The 23976-nt window shown below is 53.2% G+C and overlaps 8 protein-coding genes across 8 annotated transcripts; 3 read left to right on the top strand and 5 right to left on the bottom strand.

Annotated features, from left to right (window-relative positions):
* Positions 1 to 150: 150 nt before the first annotated feature.
* On the bottom strand, positions 151 to 4237 carry JCM15063_000827 (uncharacterized protein; the record flags this gene model as incomplete). The annotated part of the gene is made up of 3 exons (XM_076681487.1): positions 151 to 1169; positions 1242 to 3497; positions 3559 to 4237. 3 exons carry the CDS (start codon positions 4235 to 4237, stop codon positions 151 to 153), a joined length of 3954 nt encoding a protein of 1317 aa, XP_076531383.1.
* Positions 4238 to 5385: 1148 nt separating this feature from the next.
* Positions 5386 to 6826, bottom strand: JCM15063_000826 (uncharacterized protein; the record flags this gene model as incomplete). The annotated part of the gene is made up of 6 exons (XM_076681486.1): positions 5386 to 5538; positions 5614 to 5813; positions 5926 to 6121; positions 6194 to 6516; positions 6582 to 6671; positions 6763 to 6826. The coding sequence occupies 6 exons, from the start codon at positions 6824 to 6826 to the stop codon at positions 5386 to 5388; spliced, it is 1026 nt and encodes a 341-aa protein (XP_076531382.1).
* A 1493-nt stretch (positions 6827 to 8319) lies between these two features.
* On the bottom strand, positions 8320 to 10884 carry JCM15063_000825 (uncharacterized protein; the record flags this gene model as incomplete). The annotated part of the gene is made up of 6 exons (XM_076681485.1): positions 8320 to 8768; positions 8847 to 9257; positions 9324 to 9808; positions 9892 to 10242; positions 10311 to 10689; positions 10776 to 10884. The coding sequence occupies 6 exons, from the start codon at positions 10882 to 10884 to the stop codon at positions 8320 to 8322; spliced, it is 2184 nt and encodes a 727-aa protein (XP_076531381.1).
* A 205-nt stretch (positions 10885 to 11089) lies between these two features.
* Positions 11090 to 12083, bottom strand: YIP1 (transporter YIP1; the record flags this gene model as incomplete). Its single annotated transcript, XM_076681484.1, has 3 exons — positions 11090 to 11264; positions 11332 to 11513; positions 11577 to 12083. 3 exons carry the CDS (start codon positions 12081 to 12083, stop codon positions 11090 to 11092), a joined length of 864 nt encoding a protein of 287 aa, XP_076531380.1.
* Positions 12084 to 12131: 48 nt separating this feature from the next.
* RAV1 (Rav1p) lies at positions 12132 to 17738 on the top strand (the record flags this gene model as incomplete). The annotated part of the gene is made up of 18 exons (XM_076681483.1): positions 12132 to 12278; positions 12353 to 12496; positions 12566 to 12710; positions 12783 to 12888; positions 12957 to 13160; positions 13229 to 13601; positions 13677 to 14724; positions 14795 to 14873; positions 14955 to 15113; positions 15191 to 15408; positions 15474 to 15631; positions 15688 to 15870; positions 15940 to 16218; positions 16299 to 16548; positions 16623 to 16876; positions 16953 to 17135; positions 17208 to 17244; positions 17317 to 17738. 18 exons carry the CDS (start codon positions 12132 to 12134, stop codon positions 17736 to 17738), a joined length of 4389 nt encoding a protein of 1462 aa, XP_076531379.1.
* Positions 17739 to 18090: 352 nt separating this feature from the next.
* LTV1 (ribosome biogenesis protein LTV1) lies at positions 18091 to 20273 on the top strand (the record flags this gene model as incomplete). The annotated part of the gene is made up of 5 exons (XM_076681482.1): positions 18091 to 18219; positions 18282 to 19166; positions 19228 to 19702; positions 19778 to 19975; positions 20044 to 20273. 5 exons carry the CDS (start codon positions 18091 to 18093, stop codon positions 20271 to 20273), a joined length of 1917 nt encoding a protein of 638 aa, XP_076531378.1.
* Positions 20274 to 20465: 192 nt separating this feature from the next.
* On the bottom strand, positions 20466 to 22887 carry SAD1 (mRNA splicing protein SAD1; the record flags this gene model as incomplete). Its single annotated transcript, XM_076681481.1, has 7 exons — positions 20466 to 20537; positions 20620 to 20933; positions 21008 to 21334; positions 21396 to 21497; positions 21585 to 22299; positions 22373 to 22768; positions 22843 to 22887. 7 exons carry the CDS (start codon positions 22885 to 22887, stop codon positions 20466 to 20468), a joined length of 1971 nt encoding a protein of 656 aa, XP_076531377.1.
* Positions 22888 to 23029: 142 nt separating this feature from the next.
* On the top strand, positions 23030 to 23797 carry JCM15063_000820 (uncharacterized protein; the record flags this gene model as incomplete). The annotated part of the gene is made up of 3 exons (XM_076681480.1): positions 23030 to 23482; positions 23546 to 23588; positions 23656 to 23797. Coding segments are annotated over 3 exons (638 nt in total), but the record flags the coding sequence as incomplete, so codon positions are not given.
* Between the last annotated feature and the right edge of the window lie 179 nt (positions 23798 to 23976).

The following is a 23976-nucleotide window of genomic DNA, read 5'->3' as shown; positions in this document are numbered from 1 at the left end:
AAGAAACACAAGAATCGACTCGGAATAAGATGAAAGAATACAAGCAAAGAAGAGGCAAATTGAAATCAAGATCGAGCCAAACGATACATTTTGGAGAGGGGAAAGAGGCGTCTCTAGTCTGGACCGTGAGCAGAAAGAGGGCGAGGGCAATCAGTCTTCCAGACGTCCTTCATCTTCATCATCTTCCTCTTCACCCTCCTCTTCCGCGTACTCGCCCTCTGCCTCGTCATCGTCCTCCTCTTCCCGGTCACTACTCTCAAACATCCCGCCCCTCCTGACCGAGCTCGAGAGGTCCTCTCCTCGGGCACCTGCTCCGCCAGGACCTGCGCGTGCGATCCTCGGATTGACCGGTGTGGTCGTGTGTGACGCGTCCCATCGACTGCCAAAGCTCGAGATCGAATCCCGACTCTCTTCCCTCTCTCTCGGTCGTCTCCGTCCGAGTGCGTTGATCGGAATCCGAGTCGCGGTGTGATCACCGTCGCGATCATCGTCATCGTCGTCGTTGTCGTCTTTCTGAGGCGTGTCTTTGGCCGGAGTCTCCTCCCCGTACAACACGCCCGGTCCAGGCGCCGTCGACAAGCCGAGTAAACGCGATTGGTACGGTCGACCCGGGGACGAGAGCATGGGAAAGAAACTCGCGCCCGGTGGAGAAGAAGTCGGTTCGAGCGGCAATCGAGGAGTCGAGGTGGAAGAGTTTGAAACCGACGTCGCAGCGGCGGCAAGGAACGGGTCATGGTGGTGAACCGGCGGCGCGGCGTGCCTGGTCGATTTCGCATTCACTCTGTCTTCATCGACTCTCGGGTGTCGGTCGAGTTGTTGTTGACGCAGGGCTTGAGCCGCGAGTGCCGAGATACCAGACTCGTCCGTGATCGGTTCCGGCGAGTCGATCTGACCCGATCCTTGCGAGGGAGTGTCGAGGTTGTTCGCCTTTGCGTGCTGTCCATTGCTGTGACTGGTGAGCGAACCCGTCGATGACGATTGCGGGATCGAAGACGATACGGGGAGCATGTCTGTGTCGGCGTCGAGTTCCCTCAATGGATCGTGATGATGGTGGTATGCGGTGGTGGCCGAGTGTGACTTGTTTGTCGACGACGGAAGTCCGCCAGTAGAAGACGACGAAGTGGACAGTCCAAAGTCGTCGAGTTCAGACGTCAAGCCGACCGGGTAGTCTGCGGTCGCTTAAGCGTATCAGCATATGGCCTATTGACGCGAGATGGGCATAGGAAGAATGATCAACTGACGGTGATGTAGAGGAATCGGTCTCGACGAAGAGCTCGAACCCGCGCTCTCTCGCGATTTGCGCAACCTCGAAGGACTTGATCCGTTGAGACTTCGTCTCTGTCGGGTACGCGTGCCTTCAGTCGCTTCTCCTTCGTCGTCCTCCGGGTCGAGCATTTTGACCCGACCTCGTCCCCCATCCTCGTCTTCATCTTCGTCCGGTTCCGAGCGTGGCAATCGACGTTCGCCACGCATGCCGCCGGCTGTCGTCGTCGAGAGTCGTACCGCCGGACTGCTGTCGAACGGTTCTCTCCAGCTCTTGGAACCGTTCCCGCCTAGAACTCCTGCCATGAGATTCGACGTGCCCCCCACCGGAGCTCCTGCGCCTCCGCCAGCTCGTCCGCCCGGAGTCGGAGTCGCAGTCGTGAGCCAGTTGTTGTTGCTAGTCGTCGATCCTTTCTTGGCGGTCAAGAGCAAGTGCGCGGCGACCATGGCTCCCGTCGAGGTGTTTGCTTCGTGATTCGCGTCGTCGTCGTCTTGGTCGTCGTCGACTGCTGCGCCTGCTGCATGGTCTTCGAGTCGAGGAGGTTGTTGCGAGCGCGATGGATCGTCGACGTGATAACGAAGAGGAGGCAGAGGTGGAGGATGGGGAGATTCGGATCGGGTTCGTTTGCGAGGTGAGACCGTTGTTGGAGGTTGAACCGAAGCGAACCTTCGATAATCTCGTTGAGGACTCTTGAGGATCGCGATCGAAGCTCTACCTCCCACGGTCGCTCCGTACGTAGCCCTTCGACTGTCGTGCACATCTTCTGGATCCGATTCGACCCCCACGAGTGTTGCACCTCGAATCGCGGAAACTGGGGATTGCACGGTCAGGAGTAATGACGAGGTGGGAGGTTCTCCTCGAGTGTTGCTCGTGGCGGGCATGGGAGATGCAGGACCCGCTTTGAGTGCCAACAAGAGTCCCGCCGCATCATCCTTTTTCGCCGCCGTCGTGCGCTTCTTGTCTCTCGTTCCATCAGCATTCGTTGTCGTCGGGAGTGCTCGGTTGCCGAGTTTGACCGGGGATTTGAGTTCGGCCGACGAAGACGTGCCGGTACTGTTTGCGATCCCGCTCCGTTGGTTCGTTGGGATCTGAGCGTGTTTCGAAGCGGGCGACTGTTGTCTACGAGAGTAGTAACTCATGGCGACCGGTGCAGGTTGTCCTGCCATGAGTCCGTTCGTCGGTGGTGGTCCAGGTGGTGGTGCCGTCGTTGCAGAGTTCGATACAGTTCCAGGGTGGTCGTAAGGGTTTTGTGACCCGCCCAGGACCGAAGGTCGTCGTTCTCTCCTCGCGTTCGATGTTTCGTCACTGCTGTTCGAACCCGAATTGGCCATTGCAGCGGCAGCGGCGGCGGCGGCAGCAGCAGCAGCAGCAGCTGCCTGTTGCGGCGGTAGTTGTGGCAAGAACGGTTGCTGGTGTGGCGGATACGGCGCGGCGTACGGGTTTGCATGATGGGGGTGATGGTACGGGGACGAGTAGTTGTGGGTTGGATGGAGGTGCGACGGGTGCGTCGCGAGCGCGTGATGAGGGTGAGCGTACCCGTGCTCGTCGACAATGTACTCGATCGGCCCTGGCGGGGGTAGTTCGCCTCGACTGTAGACATACGGCGAATGTCGCGCGAGATGAGGGTACGAGGTACCAGGAGTTGAAGCACCACCGGTCGCATTGACGCCACGTTTTCCCGGAGTGTAGACTCGAGCACCGTACGCCGTGTTGTAAGGCCCAGAGGCAGTACCCGGAGGTGCAGGGAGGAACGGGTTCGAGATGCGAGACGACGATGAGGGCGTAGGTAGGACGTGGTTGCCTTCGATCGAAGCGAAGCTCGAATCGCCTTCTTCGCCTTCACCGTACGGATCTTCGTCATCGTCGTCGTGCTCTGTAGCCCGGGAATACCGCGATGGCTGAGAAGTGTATTGTTGCTGCGCGTTGTTGTCTTCGTCATCGTCATCACTGTACTCGGCATCGTATCGTTTTCGACTCGCTCCAGCTCGACGTCTCCTCGGTCGAGCACTCGCGGTCGAGAACTCGTCGTCTTCTCGATTCCCCTCGACGTCGTCATCCTCTTCATCGTCTTCATCCTCATCGTGACCTTTGCCGCCATTGCGTTTGCCCTTGAAGGTTGGGGTCAATGCGGGCGAGACGGAATCTTTCTCGAGTCGATTCTTGCGTGCCCATTTGCGTTTCGAGTCGAGAGTTCTCGCTCTGCGTTCTTCCTCTGATTTCGGTCGATTCGCATCTAATGGAAACGCAAAGCCATCAGAGCTCGTCCCAAAAACTGCACATGGAAAGGAACGTACCATTGTCCCAGCGTGTACGCCTCGGTTGCTGACTCAAAGGGATCCCGTGTTTGTCCTGCAAGTGTCGTCTCCAGATACTGCGCGCGTGTTTGCCCTTGTACACCTTGTCGCAATTGGGACACTTGAAATCGGTATCGGAAGAACTCGCCGGTCCGGCCGGGTTCAACAGGTAGTCTGGTGCAAGGTACACTCCATCCGTAGCGACGTTCGAAGTGAGATCTGCGGGCGCAGCAGTCGCGATCGGTGTCGGGTTTGACCTCGGTTTCTGTTGTGGTGGTGGTGGAGTCGGTTGCGGGAGCGAATGCGAGTACGGTTGCGAGTGAGAACTCGTCGCAGTACCCTTTTTCGATTTCGAGGTTGGAGCTAGAGATGGAGAGACCGACAGGTCCGGTTCATCGAGCGGCAAGAGTCGAGGTTGGATCGGTGCGAGTGCAGGTCGAGGCAGGTGATGTGAAAGTTGGTTCGATGCGATGCAGAACGGAGTCGGTATCGACGGGGGGAAGACGGGCATCGAGGTGAGGTCGAGCGCAGGAGGCAATTTGCGGCGATGCGTCGTCGTCGTCGTCGTTGTCGTCGTCGAAGCGACAGTTCGGACAGGTCGAGTGGGCGCAGGAGGGTTCGACCGCGACACGGGCACGGGTGCAGGATCAGGGTCGGGATAGTCAAAGTAGAATTCCATCGTCGTATCGAGTAGGGCGACAGGACAGACGAGGATTCCGGGGAGAAGGGAGAAGCACGCGCGAGTAGCCGAGCATCGGCACGCGAGTCGCAATTGCGCGCATTACGGGACCAAACAACAACAACAACAACGCGAGGATCGACACGCGCGCGAGTGAGCGAGAGAGCGAGCGCGAGGGTTGCGAGTCGAGAGCGAATTCCAAACATGGTCGAGACGAGAACGGGGCAGGCAGGGAGACGGGGATCGGCATGCGTCAGTGCCCATCGTCAAGCTCGAACCACGACCGTAGCTGCAGAGTACTCACGGTGAGGGAGCGGCGGGAGGGGCGGGATCTCGTTGACGCCTGAGAACGACTCGGACGATCCCTCGCGCGACGAATCGACCGTCGTGCGCGGTTTCGCCGGTTTCTTGCGGTTCCTCGCAGAGCTCCGCGCCGAGGGAGCCATCGTGCGCGGCGAGAATCGGGGTGGGGGAGACACACTCGGAGGGCGGGCGATTCTGCCGCGACTTCTTCTTCTTCCTCCTCCTCTCTTGTTCTTTCTCTTCTCGTTGGGAGTTCCAATTCTCGGATTCTCTACCGCTACGGGCAACGCTCTCGAGCTACCTCTTGTACGAGGTTGACCTCTCGCCGTCGTGATGCGCGCTCGTTTGGATGCTGCATGAACAGACTTTGTTGATTCAACCTGTGGCAGTTGAGCCAACCTTCAACCAACTTTCGGCACAGACCCTCGATAGAGCGCCTGTTCTTGAACGACCATCTGCTTCGTTCTCATGAATTCACACTTGGGCTCGTTGAAATGGATCAGGGGAACTATGGCGCGTTGCTCACAAAGGATCCTTATTGATCCGAGTCAAAACCATGCTCGCTCTCTCTCTCGCACTCTTGGCGCGATCCTAGTACTCTCACCTATCCTTGTTTGTCTGGAAGCTCGTAAAGTCATTGGCTAAAGACTTGTTCGACGCAACGCATGCTCAAATGAGCTCGACCGCCAGCGGTGCATGAGTCCTTGCTCGTCGTCTCTACTCCTCAACCAATTTGAATAACCACGACCGGGGAGAAACACATTTGGTACTGATTCTGTTTCATATCTACTCAAACAGAGGAAGGCAAAAGGAAAACAACTGCTACGACCTAGCGATTTGGATCCTCACTGGTCCAACGAAGCCATGCCCGGTTGCGAGTACCTGTCCCCAATCGCCGCATTCTCGACAATCACTTGTCTGATGTCCCTCAAGTCACTCTCAGACAACTCGATCTTTCGGCTGTCAAAGTTCTCGACTAGGTATTTCTCCGATTTCGTCTTTTCCCCCCAAAAAACAAAGAGATCAGTTTCTTTTCTCCTCGGTCTCTCAAATTTGAAAGTCCTCAAACTCACTCCCGGGATTGGAACAATGTTGGGACCTTGGGCCAAGAGCCACGCGAGCGAGAGTTGTCCAGCCGTACAATGCTTCTTGGTCGCGAGCTTCTCAAGTTCCTCGACGATCTTGTAGTTCTTGTCCCAGTTCTCTTGTGAGAGTCGAGGTAGCTGCGCACGCCAGTCACCCTCTGAGAAATCCGACTTCTGCTTGTAGCGACCTGGGAGACCAGAGAATCAGAAAAGCATTCTCCTGCTCGTGCTCAAAAGATTCGGAGCTCACCCGTGAGGAAACCTGTAGAACCCGTCCATCGAGACCAGTAGAATTAGTACACCGCTGTTCGAGAAAGACTAGCAACCACGACTTGCCGCGACCGAGAGGAGAGTACGCAAGCACGGTAATACCGAGCTCTTTGCACGCATCGAGTACTCCGTTCTGCTCCATATCGAGCGTCCAGGGCGAGTACTCGACTTCGACAAACGAAATCTTGGCGACTTTGGCCGCTCGACGGAGCGTTTCGGCCGAGCACTACCTCGCATGGTACCGCGTCAGGGAAAGGACGGTTTGTGGGTGAAAAGAACGTAAAAAGCGAGAGCTCACTTCACTCAAGCCAATGTACTTGCATTTGCCTTCCTTCCTGATTGCGTCCATTGCGCGAACGCTCTCTTCGATCGGAGTCGCTTTGTCAATACGATGCAAGATCCAGGCATCGGGGTAAATCCCTCCCATCCTCTCGATCGAATTCTTGATCGCCTCGATCGCGTACTCGGGAGATCCATCGACTTTGTAAGACGGAACGCCGGGCGCGTCCCATCGGTTGCCGAATTTAGTCACAAGGAAGACTTTTGAGCGATTGTCCCCTTCGCGCAGGACCTCTCCGATAATTTTCTCATTGTGGCCTTGACCGTACATGTCGGCGGTGTCTGTGTCACGAGCAAACGATCAGTCCAACCTATTTTTGTCCTGCGTTGAGGGAGAGAAGCGTTACTCCAAAAGGTGCACCCAACCTCGATCGCTTTTCTGAGTACTTGCTTCCCTTCCTCGTCCGTACCGGTAGGACCGTAGAATGCCGAGAGTCCTGTTCGACGATCCCAAGACAGTCAGCACGAAGAAGCAGGATGGCCGAGGTGGAGGACTCTTCGAGTGACCGCTAACGAGACGCTGCTTACCCATTGCGCCGTAGCCAGGACGAGGCCAGGACTCTTGTCCGTCGATAGTGAAAGTGTCGCTCATCGTTGCGTTTAGAGATGTGACCAGAGAATGAAAGGGAAAGAGAGTGACGAGCATCACGGCGCTTCCGACGCACAAGTGGAGGCCTGCGCCCATGTGGAGGCACGCAGACGCCCCTCGAGTCGGCAATTAGGGCTCCTCCACCTGGTCTCTATGACCATCCGCTGTCTCCTGAAGCGAGACCGTGGAGGTAGTCGCTGTCTTTTCTGACCCACTTGGAGCTCACACACGCACGTTGTTTGCGCGTCCGCTGGTCAGTGTTGAGCTCGATTCTCGTCTCTTTCGTAAGATCTGTCCCTCAGCTGCGGTTTGTCAAGCGGTTTAAACAAGCGATTGCACTACTGTCAAGCGTTCTTCCTTCAGAGACATTTCACCCCGCAAGCTCGGCCTCTTCGTTTCGGGGCATGCATGCTTCGTCCTCGTCAACCTGGGCATCGGTTCCCTTCTGCTGTAAATTCGAAACGTTCCTTGTGTTCGACTTATCAACGTCCGAACCCAAGCTGCTGTCGTCGTTATCGTCGTCGTAGGGATCGAAGTCGTAGTCAAAGTTGTGGTCGTAGAACTTGAAGTCGTGAAGGGGTTCGCAACCGCGAACACGTTCGTCAACGTCGCCGGGTGCCCTTCTTGGGTGTCTGCCTCCTTCTTCGTCAAGCGAGAGAGCTCGCTGTTCCGCCGAGTCGCATTGTGCATCATTTTGGTCTTTCAGCGAGGATAGTTTGCCTTGAGCGAATGCGGGGTCCGGGTCGATGCACCCGCTTTCCACAAGAGAAGCTCGAATGGCCGCGGCCGGTTTGACAGGATAGTCCCTTTGGAGTCGATAGAGGGCTTCGCGCCTGATGTTCTGCACCTGCAGTATATGGGCTGCGTGATCGCCGAGGGATCTTTTGACCGGTCGCGCTAGGCATTCGTCACAAATGGTGCAAACGCGCTGATGAGATAGATGCCAAGGTAAGCATGCCGGCTAGCTCCCTGAGCGCCAATGAAATATAGCCCACGCGTGCATGTGACATGGCGATGCAAGTGTCTTGCCTGTCCCTGGGGGTGCTCGCGGCGGAGTGACGTGGAAAAGTAAGACGTCGAATTGTGGGAAAGGGGCACTGGAGACAGACGGGCGAGGTCAAGCGAGATCCCGCGAGTGAGCGCCGTTTTCTGAACCGTTTTCTGAGCTCAGAATTTCATCTCACCAATTTCGCAACCTTTTCTGCGAAGAGAACGACCCCCTAGCGCGCGGTGTCCGTCGGTTGGCAGATGATAGACGCTGTACAGACTGATGCGCAAGGTGTGGGGAAGCGTCAGGTTTCGCGTAACTGACTAGTTGTGGGTTGAAGTGAGCATCGAGTAGAGGTCTATGCGCGCGCGAACATGCCCCAAAGCCCGATGCTCGACTCACATCCACTCTAAACGACACGGTCTCTCGCAGCGAACGTCTCGAGTATCAGTGCGTGAGGAAAGTAGGTATTCACACGAGAGCGAGAGCTGGCAAACACTACAGCACTTCAATCGTAACCTCGTCCACTGCGTTGTTTCTCCCTTCGTTTCTTCCTGTGCATCTTGTCCCCAGTCGCTTCTTTCGTCTTTTTGATCCCGACGACATTGACCGCTCCTTTCTCCTTGGCAAAGAACTGTTGATCGAGCGCATCGGCGCGGTAACTCTGCCTCGTACCACTCATCGCGTTCTCGACTCCGGCTCCTCCCGAACTCGGGGGCACGTAGTAGTCTGATCTCTGACTGACTCGAGTCGTAGGGGCCATCTTTTTCTTCAATCGATTCTGCGCGCGCAAGAGGTCGAGATCGCGAGTTTCCGAGTTGAACTCGTTCGCGTCTTGACCGGGAGGAGGGTGCACGTAGAGGAGTTTGCCATTGACGTAGTCTTTCAAGATCACTCGGGCTGCGCGCGAAATGTCGGTGTTTCCGGCGTGACCTCCCGTGAAGAATCCACGACCGACTGTTCAAGGATAGCGTCAGATCAGTACGATTCCTCCAATTCGTACGAAAGAGAGGGAGAAGATTTTGAGGAACGTACGAGAGTAGGTGTTGAGGAACTCGCGTGCGGTCGGAACTCCAGTACCTCCTTCACTGATCGGCAACGTGTTGATCTTGAGACCGTACATGCCTTCGAGTACCTCTTGCGGGATCCTCCTCGTCAACAGTTCGACCGGAGCCGTGAACTCGCGCAGTTGATCGATCGGCAACACTCCGTCGACGACAAGGTCGGCTTTCGTAGCCGCGAATTGAGGGAACACGAGTCCAGGACAATCGCACAGCAGCACTTCGGGACTGAGTCGCAACGTTTGCAAGTGCTTCGTCTTGCCCGGAGTCGCCGAGACTGACACTTTCTTCTCGCCGATCAACGCGTTGATGGTCGAAGATTTACCGACGTTGGGGTATCCGACGAGTCCGACCACCATCTTTTCACCCGTGCGCGAGAGCGAAACTGCAGAGAAACCGAAAAAGTCAGCTTGGCTCTAGCATGGACAAAGGTGAGAGAAAAGCAAATTACCTTCGGGAGCATGACTCAGGAACAATGCTTCGAGTTCCAGCACGCTCAAAATCCTCGTCCTGTCGGCTTCGTCGGAACCGGGCACACTGATTCCTGCACCACGTCGCATTTTCCTGGTCAACTCGTCAACCTCGTCTACGTTTTCGTTGTCTTCATCCTCCGTGTCACTGTCGTCGTCCATGCTCTTGACTTTTGGTCGCACGGCGCTGGGACCGACAGGAGGTTCGACCATCGCTGGAGCCTTGCGCAAGTCTTTGAGTGCAGCTTTGAGCTTGTTGCCCGATTTGGGAATCTTCATGCCCTGGGGTTCGTACTCGTCTTGGTCGAGTTCAGATTCGTCCTCGTCTTCCGAACCTTCTTCGATCGCTTCGAGCGCTGCGAGTTCTTCGAGTCGTGCTCGTTCTTCTTGCAACGCGATCCCGTTCGCGGCCGAGAAAAAGGCGTACTGGATCTTGTTTTGCTCAAAGTAATCTGCCCATCCTTCCCTGTAGGTTTTCGAAAATCGACAGCCGTGATCAGTTACGGGTGACACTTGAGGAGACGGTTGCGAATAGGTATATGAACGTACCTTTGCTTCTGGGTCAAGAGGTCCGACTTGTTGATCAGGAGCAAGTTTCTTCGCTTAGGTCTCGGTTTCTCGTCCTCGTCCTCGTCCTCCTCTGCTTCTTCTTCTTCCTCGTCGTCATGATCTCCTTGGTCACGAGCACCTCGTTTGCTGAATTCAGTACCTTCGGTCGTATCAATCTCGTTCAGTTCGAGGACGTAACGTTCGAGATCTTCCGATCGAGCGTTGAGCGGGTTCCTCGCGTCCACAATCTGAACGACCAGATCTGAACGTTCGCACGTGCGCCACAATTGACGCCACACCTCCAAATTGCGTTCGAACGGAGTCAACAACAAAGATTGGTTCTCTTGCAAACTGAGCATTCAAGAGTCAGTCAATCTGGACTGTTTCTTGTCCTGCACACGGAGATGAAAAGGACTCACTCTGCAAGTCCTCTTCGCCATTCGAGGAACGCGTCTCGTTCCTGACGTTCGAGTTCGACTCGAGTCATGCTCCTGGTCCAACTCGGTCGTCGAGGAACTTGCAACCTCTGTTGATTGTCGCGTTGTTTCCTTCGAACTTCGATTTCTTCCTGAGGGGTCAACAAGTACGGGTTGTGACTCGCCGCGGTGAGACTGGGATCTGCGACGACTTTGATGTTTTGGCGTTCGGCACTGAAATCGGTATCGGCGAGTTGTGCCGTCGACAAGAACTCGTTCAGGTCGTTCTCTTGAGTGACGGAACTCAATCCTGCGGCAATCTCGGAAGTGTGCAACGTTGGATCGGCAGCGATTTGAGCTGCTTTCGCTCGACGGTTCACGACTGGTCACAGGACAGTCCAAGGTCAGATTTCATGACCTGGTACTAGACGGTAGAGTCGTATGGAGAGAGAGAGGGAGAGACTCAACTCGCTCGACCGAGACCAGATGGGTTCGCACGCTTCTTCTCGTAGCCCGATTTGCGACTCGGTCCAATGTCGTTCCGCGAAGGAGGTTTGAATCCAGTCTTGCCCGTCATCCTTGGTGATCAAGCCGGGTACCGGGGGATCGTTGGCAGTTTCAGAGAAGCGACTTGATCGCGTTTTTTTCATCTTTCGATTACTACAGTAGGGGCATAGCCTCACTAATTTTCCGCTTCTCTCTCTCTCACTCAAATATCCTCACTCTATGGATTGGAATGCGCAGTGATCACAAGAAATATCAGAAGAAAAATATTGAGGGTCTCATTTCTTCTGAACTTCAAACACAAACAGACTGAACGCGCTGTACAACAACCCTACCGGATACGCTACGAGGAACCGTTGGTGACTGAGGTGCAACACGGTCGCAAAGATGGACGAGCTCGAGTACGTCGACCACAGGACAAACACGCTCGACAACAAATACCCCGTCATGCCGCTGTCAAAAAGTATCAAAGTCAGTTGATAATTTGACCCATGAGAGGGAAAAAATTACTGCGACTCACTCGAGATTGAGTACGACGTTAAACATGGATAACAGAACGAGCGGGAGGATGCAGTAGCCCAACACGGACGCGGTTCGGTACGCGTCGATCCCCGACTCGCTCATGAGGTTCAACAGGGCGTACATGGACGCACTACCGATCAATGCGACACCGTAGATGTAACTGAATTGGGGTTTGCCGCTCTGTATAATTTCGAAGAGAGGGTTAGTCTTTACCGAGAGAGAGAAAGAAAGAAGAAAACGGACGAGGAGGAGGAAGCAGGCAAAGATGAAACAAAACACGAGGGGTCCGGCCAGATCGGCGTCGTCCATGATGTGCGGATCGACTCGTTTGAGCGGGTTCAACACGGTGAGGCTCTTGGCGAGGATGTGGTCAAAGTTGATCCCGAGTTCCTGCAACAACGGAGGTTCCTGACCTTCGATCCCAGTCCACGGTGTGAACGCGTTGTACCAGTTGGCGACGAGGATCGGTCCACTCGAGTACATGGCGCCTCCTTCGGCGCTGCCTGGAGTCGTCGGAGGTCCCTGCCCGCCTCCTCCCGTCGTGATCGACCCCGCGACGAGATCGGCTCGAGCGTGTGCGTGATCTCGATCGAGTGAAGGTCTCGACGAGTAGAACCCTCCTCCCGCCGTCGCTGCTGCCGAGGAAGATCCCACTCCCGTCGCCGTCGTCGAAGATCCTGCCGGCGAGTAGAACGACAAGGGCGCGTTGTCCTGCGCGTGTCCGTACCCCGACGAGCTGTAGTACGACATGTCTTGTTTCCGTTCGCCGAGGAGAGAGAGACGAGAGGTTCTGAACCGATGATTCATCGCCTCGTTTCGCATTTACACGACATCTCGACCGCAGTCGCCCTGGATGCTTGTATGAATCGACTACGACTAGATCAGCATGTGGTCCCTGCTCCCGACTTGATCGTCTCGACCACGATCAGGTCTCGACCGTACCTCGTTGCGTATCCCCGTTCCCTCCACAATTCTCCTTCCTCCCTGGACGAGAGTTCCTGACCTTATTGCTTATGTAGATCACGGTCTCGAATGACACGTTTCAAATGCTCGATGTCGAGAGCAATGCTGTCCACAGCACCGTCTCGTTCAATGAGGCGTTCCCTCACTTGCACATTCAAGAACGAATCTCGTCCATCTCGATCAACGAAACTCGCAACCATGTACGTCGCAGTTTTCTGAGAGAAAGAGAAAAACCCGTGGTTTTAACCGTAATTTGTTGTTGTTGAAAGGTGGTCGTGACGCTCGGCAACAAGGTCGCAGTGTTTGAACCCACGTTCCATCCCGACGATCGAATCAAACAATGGATCGTGCACTCGAGTTGGACTTTTGCTAGATCTCCAACTTGCTTCAGTCGCTCGATCGATTATGCCCAAGGTAACCTCCCCTCCCTCTTGATTTCCCCCTGTGCAAACTTTCCTGATTGACCCTCGATTGGGAGCATGGTAGGCAGGATCATCATCTGTACAAACTCGAACGACGTCATGGTATACACGCTCGACGAGACGGATCAGGAACAAGCTTTGCCGCACTGGACTCTTGCCCTCTCGGTCCCGTAACTCTTTTTTTCTTCTTTTTGTGCGCCGATCCGAGTGATTGACGCTCTGTTGATTTGTTTGCCAGGTTCAAATTCACGATCGAGCAAGTGAAACTGTCGCCTTGTGGACGAATCGTCGCCCTCTTGCCTCGCGAAAACTCGATCGCGCTCATCTACGACCTCGTCGAACGGGCGAATCTGTTCCAACTCGAGTATCGATCGAGAGCGGTTCACACGTGTCGATTGATGTCCATCGCGTGGAGACAACCTTCGAGTCATCCTACTTCCGAGTAACACTTCCTCTCTCTCTCGCTTTCTCTGACCAAAACGCTGAATGTTTGTAAGCGCGTTGTACTAGCTCGGGACCCGTATTGGTGACGACCACGATCGAGCACCGAGTTCATTTGTGGGGGTGCGTGATTGACGAGCCAAACGATTTCAGTCTCTGGATCTCGTTGCCTTCAATCCCAACCCCTCTCCCTCGAGCCCGTGAAACCGACAAGAAAAGGTCATTCTCGGGCTCAAACACGAGGTCACCTTTGGCGATCATCGATTCGAATCAACCAGACCCGAGTTCCGCGAGGAAAAAAGCTTGTCGATCGATCGTATGGACGCAGTTCTGGAAGACGAGAGATCATGAAACCGAACATGTCGCAAATCCTGAACTAGGGAAACAAGACCTGTTCTGGAGTTTGACACGCGACGGAATGTTTCACTTGACCATCGTCTCGGTAAGTATCATGTTGATCTCGCTCTTTTCCCTTTCGTTTTTCGTTTCCTAACGAGAGAATCACGAGTGACAACAGAATCTCGATCGACGACCTCCGACCTGTTTGACCGCGAGAACCATCTCGTTTCCGCAAGTCTCGACTGTGATCCCTCGAGAACACCTGTCCCATTTTGAACGAGTGTCGATCGTATCCCTTTTCGATGAAAACTCTCCGACTACGACCAAGATCAACCTCGTGTGTCAATCTCCCCGCCGACTCTCGCTCGTTCGGTATCAACTCGAATTGCGATCGTCCTTGTTCGCCAACATCCCAACCACGCTGCAAGTCGAACGATTGTCAGATCCTCCTTTGAATCATGTTGGAACGATTCGTCGTTTCGTGCGAACCGTTTTGTCACCTCGAGACGAGTTGGCGGTGATGGGGATTCCCGATCGAATCGATTCACCAAATCGCGAACGGCTACAGATCTGGAATTCTTCTCCAACCTCGAATCAGACCCTGTCTTATCGAGAACCAGGGATTCTCGATCTAGCGACAAGAGGAGACCAGGCGAAGATCGCGCGATGGTCATCAACTCTCACAGGATCGACATTCATGGTCGTCGGTCAAGGATCGATGCTCTCTGTCTACGAGCAACGAGGACAAGAAGCAGCAGAAGGGATCGAGAGGATCACAAAGTACGAATGTGGGAAACAGGTCGAGTTTGATCGGACTCGAGTTTTCGAAGCGTTTCCCGACCCAGAACAAGTTTGGATCGTCGCGGTCAACGAAAGCAATCATACAAGTTCGAGTTTGGATGAAGAACCAAAACAAGGACGATACACGGTCGATACTTGGATTTATCATGTTCGATCTCGAAGCATCTTTCCAGGTGCACCGACTCTACAGATCCCGACTCTCGAGACCGGACAACTGGATCGAGTATCGATCGTGCCTAGAATGAAAACGTCTACGTTGATTGAAGTTACGAGTGTCGATACGGGAGGAACGGTTCAAAATTGGACGCTCAATCCGAAGCGAATCGATCCCACGTGGTCAAACGGCAGTCCGAAACAAAGCTTGCGGACAGGTCGGGAACGCGTCAAGAAGATGGCTCTCAAGGGCAATGGAATCATCGCTCTCGGTGAGCAATTTCCACTCAACACCTCGCTGCCGCAACTTGTGGCTGATTCGCGAAGCGTTGAGCGATTCAGCCACCGACAACGAATTGTCGATCTGGAACCAACGAAATCTCGGATTTGGCAACGCTCTTGAATTCTCTCTGTCCCTGACGTGAGTCTCCTCTTCATGCTCAAGTCATTATTTTCTTTTCACTGTCCGTGTTGACTGAAATTAAGAGCTTGTCTGATTCAGTGAACCGGCGGTCGCGCTTGAGTTTTCGATCGATGGACATCTCCTCGCACTTGCAACTCGAACTCGAGTCTCGATCTTTTCAAGTCGAAACCGTCAGTTGACCATGTCAGATCCGTCATCGTCGTCTCGATGGTACCAGCTAGCTGTCATTGAACCCACGTGAGTTTCCTCTTTCGCCCAGTAGCTTGTTCACACAGGACCGAATCAGTTTCCTGACGAAAAGTGCTCTCCGACAGGGCACCTTTGCCAATCTCCAATTTTGCATTCTATCGGTCCGGATTGGCAATCGCTTGCAGAGACCAAATAGTATTCCATGCCCTCGAACTGCAGAAAGGAAAGCAAATCGCAAACAAGAGACAGGTGATCACTCGGAGCGTGAAGGAACAATATGATCGAGACAATGCGGAGCTCTGGATCACAGACTATGCTTTTTTGGTCAAGACTGTCGAACTTGGTGAGTCTTCTTCCTTGACTCGAGACAGCGCTTTCCATGGTCACTGATCCCCTGTGAGGAAACAGGTCATTTCGATCTCGTGCGAAAACTTCTCGTCAGACTTTCTCACCAGCTAGACGACGATGGCAAGGTGGTTTCAACATCGTCGATGGACGCAGAAGTGAAGAGCTTCGGTGTCGATGAATACCTGAGCGAGCTGAGCCACTCGCGACGAGCGGGATCCGTACGTTCCATCGATCTGTTCATCCTGTGTTCATTTCGCTTACCAGGTACTTACAGGATCGCAACAAGCACAATCTCGTCGAGGTGTTTTCGAATCGAAGCGAACGTACCGGACAAGAGTATCGACTCGAGGACGGTCAGCGGAAACGTCTCGTCGCTGCCATGAGCTTCGACACTTTGAGAGGCGTCTCAAGAGAGAGCCATGTCCGAATAGGACAGCTGGTTGATTCTGTTGCCCAAGTTCGCTTTTCATTTTCCATCTCCCGTAGCTCAAGTCGAGTAACTGATCGTTTGTTTATGAGAGAGCAGGTTCAGAGCAAGCTCACTTCGACCGACGAAAACGGAATCCGGTACATGTTTGGATTGCGACAGTTCATCCGCTCGAACCCGTCTTTCTCTCCAACCTCAGATCCAGCCTCTGATCGACTCGAATCGAAACATGTCCTGTTCGCGTATCATTCTCGATTTCAAAAAGTCTTGCTCGATGATTGTGTCCAAGCCATCTCTGAACAAGGAGGCAAGAAACTTTGTTGGGAGACCGCGAAAAAAGTCGGAATACCACTCTGGTTGAACGATCGAGAATTACTCGTGAGCATCTCTACTTTCTACCGACACAAAAGTCTGCTTCGCGGGTTTTTACTGACTGGTCGAGAACTGGGAGAAAACAGGCTCAAACAGTCGAGACGATCGGTCGGACTTCGTTCTTGCTCGATCCCAACAACCGCGATCCGATCCTACCCATGCTGTTCTTTCTCGCGTTGAGAAAACCTCATACAGTGTATACCCTGTGGAAACAGAGTACGGGACATTCAGATCAACGGCAAATGCTCAAATTCCTTGCGAACGATTTCGAACTCGAACGGTGGAAGTCTGCAGCAAGGAAGAACGCTTTTGCATTGCTGTCAAAACGAAGATTCCGTAAGTGGTATCCGACTTCGTAGCTTCCTGTTCAATCACTAATGAGGCTGTTCATGGACTCTCGAAACATGCAGTGTTTGCAGCCGCGTTCTTCCTGTTGGGAGATTCATTGTCGGATTGTGTCGCGGTCATCCTGCGACATTTGACCGATCCAGTACTCGCCTTTACGATCGCACGAGTCTATGCACCAGACACAGACGATTCCCTTCTTCGAGATACTGTCAAACGAACGATTCTCCCGCAAGCGTTGCATGCAGGAGACAGGTTCCTGAGCTCGTGGGCACTCGACATCTTGGGATCAAAGGAATTGAGTGTGAGGGTTTTGGTGGTAAGCTGCTCCTGTTCTCTCCTTTTTGTGCTCCTACTTTCATTGGCACTGAACCCGATTAACGTTACGTTGACAGGAATCTCTACCTGCGCTGTTCGAACCTGATTCGACATCGCCTGCGAACGGAGCGCCAGGGTTCGAAATGGAACCTGGACAAGTCTCGAACCCTGCGATCGAAGATCCCACGCGAATCGCCTTTTTACAACAACTACTTCAAGCAATGCCAAGCTCCTGCAATTCGTTTGTCAATGAATCCGAGGTAAACTTTGTCTCTCTGCCATCTTACAAAGTCATGAAACCGGGCTAATTCCTCGCTATTCCCTCAACAAAGTTCGTGTTGCTCGTTGCGAGACAACTCGTCGAGTCTGGTATGAACTATTTTTCTCCTACTTTTTCGGAACAGAAAAGCTCACTCTCAGTCTTGTGACTCGATCTACCAGGTTGTCACTTGTTGGCATTGGATCTCGTACGTTCTTATCGATTCGTACCCCATCAATCAAGTCGACCCAAGCTCGAGTCTCGGAACGCAACCACCACCATGCAAGAGCTGGAAACGTCTGTCCCGCAAGAGGCAGGACAGGTCATCAAGAAGGAACCGACCGATTTCGTCGAACCTCCTGCCTCGTCCTTGTTTGACATGTTAGGTGGTCCTCCACTGCCAACTCCTATCAAGAAAAGTCAGGTCTCCACAGTTCAAGTGGTCGAACCTGAGCAAGACACGAAGAATGTCGAATTGGAGGAAGAAGAGCAAGAGGAAGAACGACGGAAACGGGTGTTTCGAGAAGCATCCGGGATGCAACCCAAGATTGAGAGCAAGAACGTTCAGGTCGAAGCGTTCTCGTTCGACGCGTTTGGTTTCTAAGGCCCGTTTGGGTTCAAGCTCGAGTATTAGAACACTTGATTCTTTCTTCTTCTTCGACTGTATTCTAGTTGTGTTGTTGTTGCCATACAATAGAAAGCTCTGGCTTACATGATCTACCGGGAGAAGAGAGAGGGAGAACCGCTCAGGGTATAGAAAATTCCGAGACATGCAGCAACTTTTTTTGCCTTGATCTCTCAACTCGCCCAGAAGCACTTACTCTCGCATCTCGACTGCCGACACACACCCATCGAGCTCCAAGTCCAAAGAACCAGGCTATTCACCTGAACTGCAGTCCTTGGATCGACCGACGACCAGCCCGTTTTCCCGTCGACTCTTTCACCGAACTTGCAAGATGGCCCCATCCTTGTGGCGCAAACCGGGGACCAAGACTTTCCAACTCGTACATCGATCACAGCGTGATCCATTGATCCATGACCCGGAAGCGTCTGATCGAGTATTGAAGGAGATCTCGAAATCTCAAGTTCGTGTTTTACAACGCTCTCTCTCTCTCTGACTCTGACCTTTTGTATGTGCTCATTCTAGAAAGGACCGCAGTACCAAGCAAATGAAATCTCGTTCACGGACCCGACCGCGACGATTGAAGGGATTCAAGAGAGTCCGTTCAGCCCCGACGCGTCTTCGTACGGGATCTACTTCAACGATCAAGAATACGACTATTTGCAACATTTGCGTTCAGTCGGAGATCGTCCCGATGCCCATTTGATCGAAGCTCCGTTACCTCAACATCACAAGAAATCTCAACGAGAACGCAAACAAGCGATCGCTGGATTCCAAGAACGTGAACCTGAACCACCCACTCGAAAGCAGCAGCAGCAATCGATCGTGTTGCCAGAAGACAGTCTTCCGAGTCACCCGTTGGATGAAGTCAGTTACTCGAATTATCACAAGGAACGTTCCGAGGAGGAACACAAAGGGTTGCAACCTGACCTCGACCCGAAAGTGAGGGAAGTTTTGGAAGCGCTGGACGATGACGCGTACGCGGTTAGTGATGGAGAAGGAACTGATGGAGAGGACGAGTTTTGGAACGGAGTTTTGAAAGGGGGTGAACGCAACGAGTACGACGATTACGAGGATGATTACGAGGACGAGGAACAAGACCATGTCGGTGATGCTCAGCAGGGTATCGAAAAATTGAAGCTCGCGAACGGCACCGAGATCGAGTCGCACGTTGGAGCTGGAGAATGGGACGCTGTGAAACGGTTCAAACAGCAACAACAGCAAGTGGGATCAGACGACGAGGAAGACTACGGCAGCGAGATGGGAGACACGATCGCTGAACTCGTCAAGAGTAACGCGAGACGACCTAAACGGGGAGCAGGAACTGTTGCTGGCAGTTCGTTCTCGATGAGTAGTTCAGCCATGTTCCGGAACGAAGGGTTGAGGACTCTTGACGACCGATTCGATCAAGTAAGGCCTCCTAGATTCGCAGGTGGCTTTGCGGGTATTGACCCAGAACTTGCTGCTACAGATTGAAAAAATGTACGAGGAATCGGACGACGATTCTTGGGGTGGAGGAGGTTCGGACGACGACGATCAATCCGAGGGAGGCGAGTTTCACGGACCGCAACGCGAGGATCTCGAAGCGATCATGGACGATTTCTTGTCTCGCTACGAGGTGATTGGAGGCAAGATGCGTCAACAGTTGAAACCTCAATCGAACGAGGAACCTGTTGACCCGGAAGATGAAGAGGGTCAACGTAGGATCAACGCGAGCAAACTTGATCGAATTCGACAGTCGTTGGCCAACATGGACCTCGATGGCGACGACGCGAGCGACGAGACGGCGTTGAGGAGGAAAGAGAAGGAACGAATTCTCAAGATTGTCGAGCGACAGGAGAAGGAGGAAGAGCGAAGACAGAGAAAAGGTCAAGGGTTGGGTACGCCCAAAGTCGACATTCTCGAGGATCGACGGAGGGATCGTTGGGATTGTGAGACCGTGCTCAGTTGCGTTCTTTGTTCCTCTAAATGCTCGAGATACTTGACCTGTTTTCTGACGAGACGCTCTTTCCTGAGTACAGGTACCTATTCGAACCTGTCGAACCACCCGAGGTTGCTGAGGATTCGAGACAACAAGCTCAAGAGTGCCAAACCCGCTCAGATCAAGCTCGACCCCAAGACTGGGTTCCCGCTCGTCAATGGAGAACTCGTCACGGGCAAAGACACGATCATGGAAGAGGACGAGCAAGGTGAAGAAGAAGAAGAGATGGAAGAATACAGTCAGCTCTCTTCCTCCTGATTCTCTTCGAATTTTATAACCTGATCCCATTTTCCTTTGTGCATCCAGTTCCGAAAGAAACGATCAAACGATCTCGCACGGAAACTGCCGAAGAGAAGAAACTGCGCAAAGCCCAAGTCAAACAGGAACGACAATCTCGACGCAACGAGAAGAAGGCGACGAAAGAATCGTTCGAACAGGAAGTGAAACGACAAAAGAAAGTTGGAGGCAGGCGAGTTGCCGAGGGAGGTGCGGCGGATATCCGACCTGGAGTTGAAGGAGTTCGGAGATTGGCTTGAACCGCCCCGAAAACCCTTATTTTCTCTTTCCATTCTCCCGCCGTGTCTCTCTCTCTTGCTTCTTTTGCTTGTTGTTGTTGTAGATCACTCAAAACATGGTTCTCTGGACACGACTCGTTTTGACTCGTGGGGAAAAACAGTACAACAGAGAGAAGAGTTTCTTCTTTGTTTTCAATATTCGGCTTGCGTTCTCTATCGTTTCCGTAGCGTCGGGGTGACGACTTTGAGATCATGTTTGCCTTCGGGCCTTCTCCTCTCCCAAATCTGTAAAAAGAAGAGAATGTTCTTGCAAATCGTGAGTATCGTAAAATTCTTGAACCGCAAATAAAGAAAGAATCCTCCGTACCTGGACATAGGATTCTCCGAGTCCTACCAAACTCTTTTCGATCTCGGCCACGTTCAAATCTTGCATTTCGAACCATTTCTCATCCTCCTCTTTCACTTCTTTCGGTTTGTTCCCACCATCTCGTTCTTCTGGTGAAGTGATGGGTACGAGTTGACCAATTTGATCTCGAGGCAAGTGGAGGTGTACGTAGGTTTTCCACTGAGTTTCGGTTCGAACCGTTCCGGCGAGACTCGAGTGGGTCACGTTTGAAACGAGGTCGTAGTACTTGGACAGGGGTTCTCCCTCTTGAGGTTCTCCTTTCTCCTTTTCGACATCTGCGGACAAATCGCTCGAAAGTGAGTTTTTCGGACAATCTCGGTGGATGAAACGAGAGAAAAAGGGGGACTACAATCTTTGAAATCGACTCCTCGAAGTGGGAAATTGACAATCGTTTGATTCTTTTCTTCGCCAAATCGATTCTTCTCGAACCGTTTGACATGCAAGATCAAGAACTCGGGCAACCGTTCGAGTTTGTACCTCCTCAACACGAGTTCCGATTTGCCCGTACGACTGTCGGATTGGATTTGTTCGCTCGTCGAAACTCCGTTGTATTTCGACAAGAGTGCCGACATGGAAGTTTGAGGGATAATGTCGTTTTGCAAATGAGATTGAAACAAGGGAGTTGGAGGGAGGTCGAGCGTCAAGAACAAGAATGGAGTCTTGACAGTTTTAATGTCTAAAGAATCGGAATTAGAGAATCCTCCCTTCCGTACGATTAAGAGAGAACGGAAGCTCACCTCGATCGAGATCGAATTTAGGTTTCGAGCCATACTCTCCCGTCTTGACCACTGCCTGATCATCAATCCTCAACTCTCCCTGGAAACAACTGTGAATAATACCTGTTTTTTTTTTTTTTTTCCGAAAAAGAGAAAGAGATCAAGTTCCGAAACGAGTAAATGCAAAGCAGGGAAATTTTTGGGGCTCACTAGAATTCGGTTTCCTCGAGCCTCCCAAATCTCGATGCAACGTGTTCAAGAACCACCCGAGGAATTCCACTGGATCTCCTCCTGCCCCGGTTGGATCTTGAGAAGAGTCTTGGTTCAGTTTGAACTTGCCTTTCGAATCTAGATCGATTTGTTGCAACAGTTCATGAGGCGAGACTTGAGGTTTGAATTGTTTCGGGTTCCACACTTTTTTCAAAAACATTCGAAACCGTTTCACGAGTTCAGTTTCTGAAGACGATGATCGTTCGTTGTTGTTTTCAAGGAGAAAGTAGTTGCGGAGGGGAAGGACATGAGCGAGCGAGACGAGGATCGAGTTGATATAACTGTTGTGTTTGATGTTGTTCAACCCAATGAACCCAGGGTAGTACTGTTGTTGCGTAACTAGATCGTAGTGGGGTCCCAACTCTCGATCGATCCGTTCGAGTTGTTCTCGAGTGAATTTCGGATCGAGGAGGTACTCGATGTCGGACAGGGAAGGGTCTTGAACCTCGTACCCATCCGGCAGGACGTAGACGCGTTTCGAATCGAGGTTGATAAACACGTGGTGGTCGTGACTGATACTGTGAGCGTACGCGGCACTCTTGGACCCTCGTCCTTGGAAATACTTGCCATCGATGAGGCAGCAGTAGATGTGGTTGTGACTGAGCGTGACGGAGCACAATCGTTCGAAATCGAAATCGAGTGCCGAGCGGTCAATCTGTGAAAAAACAGGAGCGTTGTGTATCAGCCATCACGATTGAAAGAGGTCCTGAACGGAGGGTGTTTGTTACCGTGTCGAGGTACATGTCGGTCGGGCGCGATTCAACTGATTCCGGTTCCGGCTCGTAGACAGGGGGTTCCAGCTCGTCGTCGTCTGCATTATCGGCTTGGGGTAGATCTGGTGCTGCGTCGGCATCTTGAGGAGGTTCCTGTGGTAGAAGAGGTGGTGCATTGTCGAACGCGGGGGGAGGTGGTGGAGGTGCAGCGCTCTCTGGAGGGACAGGCGGTGATAGAGATGGACGCTTCTGTCGCTTTACAGACTCGTCTGGGTCAGGGTTGCTGAGAGGAGGTTGAGGTGAATGCGAGCGCTTGAGTGACGGCGACGGTTCACTGCGATGTTCTTCGAGTCGCGCGATGAGCTGAGCTTTCGTCCCTGATACAGGGAGTGCTTGATCCCGCAGGATGTCCTGTTCAGAGAGGGAGAGGGTCAGTTGCGAGTTGCGGTCATCGTCAATCACGGACTCGCTTTCAGTTCAACCACCTTGAGCGAGCCGAGGTCTTCTGGTATTGGGTCCATCGCAGTCATCGCGACACGAGATTGGGTCGATGCCGAGTCGAGCGAGGTGTTGAACGATCAAGAATATTATGTTTTACAATTCAATTCAATTTTGTAATCTCAATTCACTCTCTCTTTGATTTCGACCTCTCCGCCTCGTGGTTCTCCCAAGATGGTCAAGCCAATGCACGAGCAGTCGGCTTCAGTCAAGCTGTTGACCATCCTGAACGTCCAGTCGGCGAAACCGCCTGCCTCGGCTACCAAGAAATCAACTTCTCAATCGACCGCCCAACCTGCCAAGCCCGTTACGAGGGACTGGCACCAGATCGCACAACGGGCTGCAAAGCGAACCAAACTCAGTCCCAAAGTCGACACTGCCGCAGACTCGGTGGTCGAAGCTGCTCAACTCGCTTCGACCGACGACGACCACCGCGACGAGGCTTTGCTTGACGAAGAAGATGCATTCAGAAGACACTTTGCATCGGACCGTACTCTCGTCACAGAATCGAGCGAAGAACCCATCGAGTGGGACCGCAAACGCACGGCAGTTCGTGGAATCGGACTCTGTCAACTCTCGACCCCGAAACACGCGACAACTGTCGCACCCGAGCCTTCCCTGAACCTCGTCAGTCTTCTCTTGTCCACCCGCGGAAAAACCTCGTCGTGAACTGAAACTTTCTACCTCTAGTACAACTCGAAATTGCTCGACAAGCTGCGCTCGACCCACGATGGTAAATCCCTTGTCCTCTTTGCAGCTCGCGACTAGAGCGATAGTTGATCCTGTCCATTTATCCTCAGATTCGATCCCGGCAATGCAAACCAGCTGGCTCGAGTGCCTCTCGACATATCAGGATCTCAACTATTCGAAACTCGAACTCGGTGAAGCCCACGACCACATCAAATCCGCCGTTTCGCTTCATGCGATGAATCACGTACTCAAGTCAGTTCATTTATGTTTCCCTCTCCGAGTCATGCCCTCTTTAACCGCAAGGTTTCTCTTTTGGGGGGGGGGGGGGGGGGGGGGGGGGGGGGGGGGGGGGGGGGGGGGGGGGGGGGGGGGGGGGGGGGGGGGGGGGGGGGGGGGGGGGGGGGGGGGGGGGGGGGGGGGGGGGGGGGGGG

This window comes from Sporobolomyces koalae, assembly GCF_050403365.1.
Source record: "Sporobolomyces koalae JCM15063 DNA, S_koalae_JCM15063T_v1_ctg73, whole genome shotgun sequence".
Lineage (NCBI taxonomy): Eukaryota > Fungi > Basidiomycota > Microbotryomycetes > Sporidiobolales > Sporidiobolaceae > Sporobolomyces > Sporobolomyces koalae.
This window is presented reverse-complemented; position numbering and strand designations above follow the sequence as displayed.